At 38.5% G+C, this 9331-nt stretch overlaps 1 protein-coding gene across 1 annotated transcript; it reads left to right on the forward strand.

The window, feature by feature from the left end:
* The first annotated feature begins 61 nt into the window (after positions 1-61).
* Positions 62-8913, forward strand: pkd1l3 (polycystic kidney disease 1-like 3). The gene is made up of 20 exons (XM_074666515.1): positions 62-84; positions 171-214; positions 321-383; positions 479-637; positions 740-852; positions 1185-1308; positions 1397-1519; positions 2507-2726; positions 2950-3131; positions 3255-3485; positions 3611-3712; positions 5321-5499; positions 6109-6255; positions 6355-6557; positions 6904-7085; positions 7186-7318; positions 7487-7682; positions 7796-8018; positions 8192-8276; positions 8570-8913. The coding sequence occupies exons 3-20, from the start codon at positions 345-347 to the stop codon at positions 8614-8616; spliced, it is 2688 nt and encodes an 895-aa protein (XP_074522616.1). The 5' UTR covers positions 62-84; positions 171-214; positions 321-344; the 3' UTR covers positions 8617-8913.
* Positions 8914-9331: the final 418 nt, after the last annotated feature.

Below are 9331 nucleotides of genomic sequence, written 5' to 3' on the forward strand. Positions count from 1 at the left end.
TTTACTTCTTCATCAGTGCTTATGTCTTTTATTGTTATTTTTCTTTGCAGGAGAAGGCAGCATCTGCCAAAGAAACTAGATCCCGTAAGTTAGATTTAAACATATTGTCACTCATGATTTTAATCAAGTATGAAAGAAAATAAATACAACAAACACTTATTTGATTTCAGGGTTCAAAAGGAGTACTGACTCAGCTATTGCTGGTGTTCTCAAGGTGAGAGCTTCCCCATAAGTTAAGTTGCACTACAGCAGTGGTTGTTTAATTTGTCTTCCCCACAAAGTTTTAAAGTTCTTTTCCCCCTTTTTTGGGGGGGACACAGAAGGCTGACAAGGAACTCCAACGAATGGAAACAACAGTAGGAGAGCCAACAGATGCGAGTAGAGTGGGTACCCACATGATGGAAAACTCTTAAATTATTACAGTTTTTATGACTTTTTTCAAACATCTATTAATACTTTCTCTTTTTTTCTTTCTTAGGATAGTTTTATTAGGGATTTGTTTGATGCCACACAAGGTCTGTCAGCTGGGTTTGCTAAGAATAACAACGACACTATCAGTCATATAATCAACTGCACTACTGCTATCCTCCTCCTCTCAATGAAAAAATGTGACATCCAGACCAACCCAAATCCTCCAGTAAGATCAACACATGACTGTGGCATCTTTTGAAAATCGTACACGTTTTGATGTTTTTCATTTTTTAGTTTTGTGAGGCCGCATTTTGCTTCCTGTTTGCAGTATCTATTTGAGGATATCTTTGGGATATTTCGCTTAATATCGATACTTTTGGGTAAAGTCACCTCAGAGGCAATTACCTTAAAGCACCCAACAGGCACCCTCTATCAGGACAGGTATGTTTTTTAGAATATATATATATATATATATATATATATATATATATATATATATATATATATATATATATATATATATATATATATAAAGATATATATAGATATAGATATATGTTGATTGCCACATAATGAACCTTTATTGTTCAACAGTATAAATTATATGGAGTTTTATGTTTTATTTGCTCGTTGTTGTGATAGTTGTCTTTTGACTTGAGTACATACTTTCATTCTCATGCCAGAATGTTGTTGAATGTACAGACTCCTTACATATGAGTAAACTTGTATTTTGAGCAGGATCCCCTTTCCAATTATTATTTCTGTTTCCAAAGTTTTACACCTCCAAGCCTCAGCAATGCAATGATAGGTTCAAAAAAGGATGGTGAATACGTCATATTTCCTGAATATTCAGTGTTGAAACCCCAGCTCCAACAGCACAGCAGTGTCATCTCCCAGGTCTGTGTTTGCTCTCAGCAGCATGATGTGTGTTTGCATATTTGCAGTTAACTGCAGTCTTTTTGACAGAACTCTTTCCCTCTCTCAGCTGACGACGTTCTCAAGCAATCCTCATCCTTCAGATGAAAACATCACAGGACCTGTCTACAGCATCACACTGAGTGATGGGAGCTCAAACATACAGCTTTCAAACCTGGAAGAGATGATAGAGGTATAGCTGGTGGCTGATTAAGGGACAATGAAACTAGTCTTTGAGAAGAACATAATGCTATATTTACTGTTGAAAAATTAAAAGTTAGAGGGCTCTATAGCCTCTATTTACCATTGCTACTTTTGGCCGTTGTTTTTCTTGCATGAGGTTGAGGAATAGAATAGAATAGAATAGAATAGAATAGAATAGAATAGAATAGAAAGTTTGAAATAGAAATTATAAAAACATACATAAAAGTTGTCTGTTGGCTCGTCTCCCATTGGTTAGACTTATGAAGCCTAATGGCTGCAGGGAGGAATGATATTTTATATCGCCCAGTCCTGCAGTGCAGAGAGATGAGTCGTCCACTGCTGCTATTTCTGTGGTCAACTGAGATAATTTGAAGTGGATGACCAGTGTACTTTAGAGCGACCTCTACTTTCTCCTATATATATCTCTCCACCACAGCCTCCAGTGAGTCCAACCTGGTTCCAGTCACAGAGCCAGCTCTTGTGACTAGTTTATCTATTCGCCTTGCAACCTTGTATTTTATACTGCTACCCCCTGCCCCATAGAAAAACACACTTGCTACCAAAGACTGATAAATCATCTGCAGCATCGTTCTGCAGATGTCAAAGGATCTGAGCTTCCTTAAGAAAAAGAGGTGGCTCTTCCCCATTTCTGTAGAGTGCATCTGTGTTAAGGGACCAGTCAAGCTTTTTGTCCAGGTGGACACCTAGATATTTGTAGGTTGGCACCATCTTCACATCCATCCCACAAATGTCAACTAGCTTATAGCAGAGCCCAGATCTTCAGAAATCTACTATCATTTCCTTTATCTTTGAAGGATGCAGGAAGCATTTTCTGGGACTTTATTTTATTTTAATTGACTTTTTTTCTGTGACTTTATCCTTGGCTGGATAAAATGTATGAGCTGAAGCTTTTTTGATTAGATAACACTCCTTTGACTTTTCTATTGTCGTATCTTCTTTGTTGTGTTTTCTCCAGATCTTTATTCCTCGTCCAGGTGCTGTCGAACAGATAAATAACACCTTTGCGTTAGAGAAAGACAACAAAGCGGTGACTTTAATCAACATTACTGACCCGGATGTGACCATCTTCATCACTGTGAAGCCAAATGCAAATGTATCATTGGTTCTTACGTTGGCTTACGACTCACCTCCCAATGACACCTACTATAGCAACAAAACCATCTTGAACCATGAGGGTAACTGTCATTACAAACATGTTTTTATCTATGACTGCACACAAATAACACTTATTCTGTATTATCTATTCTTATAGATATTATGCTTTGCCATACTATACTGATTCATGTAAAAATAATTAGCAAAACAGAGAAACAGACATTATATTACCTTGTGTGCTTTTCCGTTTTAATACCTCAGAGTAGAGGGTTATTGGAATCATGAAAACGTTTGTTACAACAGGAAACTTTTGCTGGAAAATAACACCAGTGATGCTACAGCAAACACCTGGACTCTGGTATGTTGATGCCAGACTCTACAACTCCGCTTGGGAGCCAGACCTGACACTGGAGATTTCTTCTTTTATAAGCAAGTGCGTATACTGGAATGAGACCAACCTAACGTGGAGACCTGATGGCTGCCAAGTGAGTTTCCACCTGAAAAATTTCCAAGCATGTATCTGAATTGTTTTATAACTGCATTCAAATGCATCTGCATTGTATTCTTCAATATAAATATTGGACAATAATTCATTCTCTTTCTTTCAGGTGGGAGAGAAAAGCACAGTATATCAAACCCAATGTCTGTGCAACCACCTCACCCTCTTTGGAAGCTCTTTCTTTGTGATGCCAAATCATGTGGACATTTCTAAAACACCACAGCTGTTTGCAACAGTGAATGACAACTACGTGGTACTAGCACTGCTGTGTGCTTTCTTTGGCCTCTATCTGGTCACTTTGCTCTGGGCCTGCTATGCTGACCGCAGGTCACGCTCTAAGGTCAGCCTTTCCAGACAGCACTCATTAAATTTATATGTATGAAATTATCATTTTCTCTGCAGTGTATTAGTTTAGTTATAGCTGCCAGCACATTCATCACTATGTTTTGTGTTTTGAACTGTCAGAGGAAGATGACTCTGCTGGAGGACAATCACCCTGGTGCTCTCTACAACTATCTGATCAGTGTCCAAACTGGCCATCGTAAAAATGCTGGGACTACAGCTGATGTAAGATTCCTTCTTTTACTGACAGAATGATGATCATTTCTGTTTAACTGAAAATTGCTCACAGAAAAGGCCATATACTCCTGAGAACAAAAATGTCAGCCAAAAGAACAATAATGATTGTTTATGCCTTTTTGCAATGAATAGTGTACATTTCATATCTTTCCCTTTTTCCTACCTCTTGCTCATGGGCTGAAGTGTCTTCTGGGGTATACCTTCTTTAGATAGCATCAGGCTGCATAGTCAAGAAATATTTTTTGGTTCCTAAACAGACTTGTTCATAATGTTAAAGGGGATGTGAGGAGTTTGAAAATGATCTTGAAAAAGCCTCCCTTCTAGAAACAGTGGTGTAAAATAAGTATTGAACCCGTCAACTTTTTCCTTATTACATTTATTTCCAAAGCTGCAATTCAAACAAAATTTTTTTACCAGACATTGGTATAAACTCAGATAATCCACACGTGAAAAGAAATCACAACGTTCAGGTCCAAAAATAATGATTCTGGGGAATTAAGTACGATAACACAGGAAAAAAGTAATGAACACACCATGAAAAGACTCTATACTTTGTCAAGGAAATGCACCATACCACCTGAAATCTGTCAGTAATTACTACTTGAACTTCCAATTAGTGCAAACCAACATCAGCTGGGCTAGAGCAAATTGATGGTCCTATAAAAAAGGTCGTTTTTTTCCCCAAGCAGTTAAATACGACACACCTCATGATGGGTAAAGGCAAAGAGCTCTCTGAAGACATTCACAACCTGATTGTTACTCAGCATCAGAATGGAACTGGTTACAGACTTCTATCAAAGCACCTGAGTATTCTAGTCAGCACCGTTGGGACCAACAACAGTGTGCATGAGACTCCAGGCCAGATGGTGGGGAGGCAGTCCAATTAAAAGTGATCCTTCTCACAGCATCCTTAAGATACCAGCCTTAAACAATGTTAACATGCTAACATTGATATGTTAGGAGTTTAATTTAACCAAATAACTGTTTTTAAGTGTAGGTAGAAATCAGATGCCAATTACATTTTTTTTTTACCAATTCTTGAACTCCAGGGACAGGCTGATTTTGAATTACAGGCACTGACTTTTACTGAAAGTCCCATCAATGGAGTATAATCAGAAACAGATTTGTTTGATGAAAATCTCAAAGAAAATGTTAAAAAAAAAACCTCTAGACAATCTATACTTTTTACATCAGCATAATTCCAATAATAATAATAATAATAATAATAATAATAATAATAATAATAATAATAATAATAATAATAATAATAATAAGGATAATCTTAAGACTAAGAGAAGAAATACTTTAGTTTTCATTGTGATAGATGAACAAATAAGCAGTGGTGAGTTTTCAACATAGAGACATTTTAAAAAAGTTTAAAAAACATAAAAAATTACCTGATCATTCCACATCTAGAGCTTTCTTAACAGCAAAAAGGGTCACAATGGACAAGCAGTTGTGAAGTTCACATCGTTTTAGTTGTGCTACATTACATACATACTCATGTGTTGTTTCGTTTCATACTCATGTGGTGTTTCGTCACACCAGGACAGAAGTGTGAACCCAGTTTTATCTGTGCGTTGTGCTGACCCATAGGTGACAGTGAAGCTGATTGGCTCAGAGGGAGAGAGTGACTCACAAAACCTCACAGATCCTGACAAGCCCGTGTTTGAAAGAGGAGCAGTCGATGTTTTCCTACTGGCCACGCCTTTCCCACTTGGTGATGTGCGAAACATCAGACTGCAGCACAACAACTCAGGAGGTCACCCGTCATGGTACTGTGAAAGATGAGAATGAGCTCAGTTTTGCACAAGAGGTGAACTTGGTAAAGTGCAGAGGCTGAGCGTATTAAGAACTCCTGATGTACGGAAATCCTTTCACTAGAAGCTATTCAAAGCAGCGTATAAAAAACTAAACATTTCATAAACTACAAATCTGCTGGAATGAAGATTGATAGCATCTTTATGTTCATCTAAAAGCTTTGCTTTAATGTGAGACATAAGTATTTCTCGATAAGCCTTGATTGATTCAGCGGTGAAACATGAGGATAGTTGCTGAGAGTTCGCTGCCATATCTGAATTGCCACTTTAAATGTCACTCCTGTCACCTTATTAAGCACTACCTTGTTATCACTTCTCATGAAATGCCACTCTGAGCATATGGTTTACACACATACACACAGGGGATGATACAGAGCACGTATCAGCTATAGTGTAGTACAGAAATAGGAGAACTTTGGGAGTCACCCAAAGTGCTTGGCTGCAGAAAGAAAGTCACCAAAGAACCATATCTCCAAAGAAAATACATCATCACTTGTATATCAACAGGAATTTCTGCTTCTCTCACATTGCATGAAAGATTGAGTGAATTCTTCTGCTTGATAGGTACATTAACAAAGTGACCGTCCAAGACCTGCAAACTCGACATGTGTGGCACTTCCTCTGTGGCTGCTGGCTGAGTGCCGATCGTGGTGACGGCATGACCAAAAAAACTTTCAGTGCTGCAAAGTCCAATGAGATTGCCAGCTTCAGGTCAAAATTGGGACTATAAACATTGCTCCAATAACCTTGCTCTGCTCTTGAAAAAGACTTGAAAAGTTATTGGTGTCATTTCATTTTTTACATTAACAGGAATATTTTCCAGAGCAGAACATCAACCGGCTTTAGGGATGAACACATCTGGGTTTCTATCCTGGATCCTCCCTCACGCAGTCCATTCACACGAGCTCAGAGAGTGTCTTGCTGCATGAGCCTGCTCCTCTGTACCATGGCTATCAACATTGCTTTCTGGAACCTTCCTGTAGACGAAAACTCACCTGATGTCTACTCTTTTGGTGAACCACATCTTAGTTTCTTTGTTCTTATTCTGTTTTCTATGCTTTGTCATTTGAAGGTCTAAGTTGGATTGATAAAGGGAAGCATTCTTTGTATAGTTGTTAGTGTTATTATTAATAGATTTTGACACATCTCCCTAAATTATTTTCTCCAGCATGTTATCCCATCAATGGATCACTGTGAAAGCTTTAGCTTTGTTCTGTTACATTTTAACCTTTTTTTTTCGGTGAACTCTTAAAATGTGGCCAGTACCTTTCTAAGTTTTAACCATTAGGAGAACAGATAAAAAGAAAACTCTGGATGTCAATGATTTTTCCCGAAACCAACTTCTGTAAAACTCTACAGGTTCAATTACAATCAAGTGGCAGGAGATCATGGTGGGGATACAGAGCGGCCTTCTCATGTTTCCAATCAACATCCTCATCATCACCATCTTCCGCAGCATCAAGCCCCGAATTATTTCCAAAAAGGTGGACGCAGAGGAGAACATTAAACCTCCTGCTGTTACTCTGGCAAATACTCTAAAGGTAGGTAATAAATTATCCTCTGGGATATGAGCAAGAGAGAGATAAGTGCTGTTTTATGTGTACATGAAGCATAAACTTAGCATGTCTTCCACTTTCTTAGGAAACAGAGGAGGTGATTTCATTGTTGAGCAGAAGTCCAAGAAACAAGATATCCCAGGTTGGAACACTGGAGTGCGGTGATGACCTTGGGCCTGCTTTAGAAAAAATGCATGAATTCATACAGATTATGCAAGGTCAGTCAGAACTTGGGGCTGAAGTGTCATTTGAGGTACAAGAGATATTATGATTCAACAGCAGTTCAGTTGGACTAATGTATATTTTTGGCCAAGAGCAAAGAGCAACATTATATATCACTTAAAGAAGGGTACTGATATGCTGGTCTGCTTCTATTCTTGTCAAAGGAGAGACTGAGAGCAACCCCCACTGGGTGCACTGCAGCCGGTTCTTGCTAGCCGGTCTCTGTCATCTAGTCATGTGTCTGGAGAAACTGGATGACAAGAACTTTCAGTCTCTTAACGACTACAAGCAGACTCTGAACACGGCCAGTCAGCTGGTGCGCAAGGCTGAGATGGTCTTCTCCAGTCACATGACCTGCTGGTCTGTACCACAGCATGCAATACACCAATGAATGAATAACATCCATACTTTTAATAGATGTGCTCCTTTTTTAATCCCTCTCTTTCCTCCTCTCTCATTTCTCGTTTGCAAAGCCCACCTCCCGTGAAGATACAGAAGAAGAAAGTTTCAGGGGGCTGCTGGCTGCCCTGGTGGTGTGTGTTCCTGGGCTGGTTCCTGTTGCTGTCCATCAGTGGGGTTTCAACTTTCTTCACCCTGCTGTATGGCTTCCAGTATGGCAGAGTAAAGTCCATCAAGTGGGTCATGTCTCTGGCCCTTTCTCTCTTCCAAAGCATCTTCATACTGCAGCCTCTCAAGGTTTGTGTAGATGGGAAAACTTGAGGTGTATGAAATTACTGCACACAATCTGAGAGGGCACCAACTTTTCCACATGCCATACAAGTGACAACACAGACAATTTTCTCACCACGCAAAACAAAAAAAAAAAAACAAAAAAAAAAACAGTATTTCTTCTGAATTCTTTTCCACAGGTGATAGGCATTGCTGTGTTTTTTGCCATGCTACTGAAACCTGTAGCTATAGATGAGTCTGAAGAAGTGGAACAAGTGCTTTCAGGTAAGCAAAAAAAAAAAAAAATGGATAGAATTAAACGCAGCACAAAACAGCAACTAGAATTCAACTGCACACAAGCTGCTAAGTCCAAACTGTCTTGATGGGATCCATGAAGCAGACAGCAGTATTATTTCATTTATTTCCAGGTTAGCTTCAGAGAGCTCTTAATTAAGGGTGCACACTATTTGCTTTGACAGCTATCAACTAGGGGCTCTTTGAGTTTTTCAGTACATCTCCCCTTTGTTTGAAGCAAAGTAAACTTTGAGTCATATTGTACTGTTCCCTCTTTTCAACAGCACAACAGGAGAAATTCAGACACTACTCTGGCAGAGCCACACTGTGAGGAAACTGCAGGGAAGCTGTACTTTCTGATGTGCATATCTGCTATCTACAGGACCTTGGGTTTCTACACACTCTTTTTTTGCACTTATTGGAGGTTGCAGAGAGGCATATCACACCTGGTGTCTCACATGTGTACAGAATATTTAATGTTTGAGAAACTTCTCTGAAAATAGCGATTTAAAAATGAGCAATTAGTTACTTTGTGCCACTCTTGCATATGAAATAGTTTTATCTACTATCAGTTATTTACATTCATTTTTCTTCTTGCATATCAATAAGCATTGGGAACCTATTTGCAGCCTCATTAAACTTGTAAGACATTTCACAGGTTCTCAAACTTATCTGACCTTAGTCTGACTTTTTTAAAAAAAAGGAAGAAAATAAAAAACAGAAAAAGTTCAGAAAAAAGGTATAAACCCGCCAGGTTAATAAAATGCCTAAATATACAGAAAATAGTTATTTTAAAGAACAGAAAACATAATGCAGTTTGTGTACATTTCATTCATCAACTCTCAAAGTTTCAATTGAACTGACTTAATTTGGGTTTTAGTGTAGTATAGGTGAGAACACTCAGTATGGTAGAGGAGTGGGATGGTGTGTTTATGTAATAGCAAATATGAGAGCTGATTACTTATTGATCACTTTTTTTTTCATTTTACCTCCTTTACTGTAATCCATGCTGAAGGTACATGTCATGACTTTTTCTCATATATGCC

This window comes from Halichoeres trimaculatus, unplaced genomic scaffold (genome assembly GCF_033239565.1).
Source record: "Halichoeres trimaculatus isolate MK-OKI-2021-1 unplaced genomic scaffold, fHalTri1.1 fHalTri1_scaffold_3, whole genome shotgun sequence".
Taxonomy (NCBI): domain Eukaryota; kingdom Metazoa; phylum Chordata; class Actinopteri; order Labriformes; family Labridae; genus Halichoeres; species Halichoeres trimaculatus.

Bases quoted from the DNA above. Each gene is read 5' to 3' on its own strand.
- pkd1l3 (XM_074666515.1), top strand. From the start codon at position 345: ATGGAAACAACAGTAGGAGAGCCAACAGATGCGAGTAGA. The intron at 2,727-2,949 runs GTAACTGTCATT...TTGTTACAACAG, and splicing joins AACCATCTTGAACCATGAGG to GAAACTTTTGCTGGAAAATA. The intron at 6,558-6,903 runs GTGAACCACATC...AAAACTCTACAG, and splicing joins ACCTGATGTCTACTCTTTTG to GTTCAATTACAATCAAGTGG.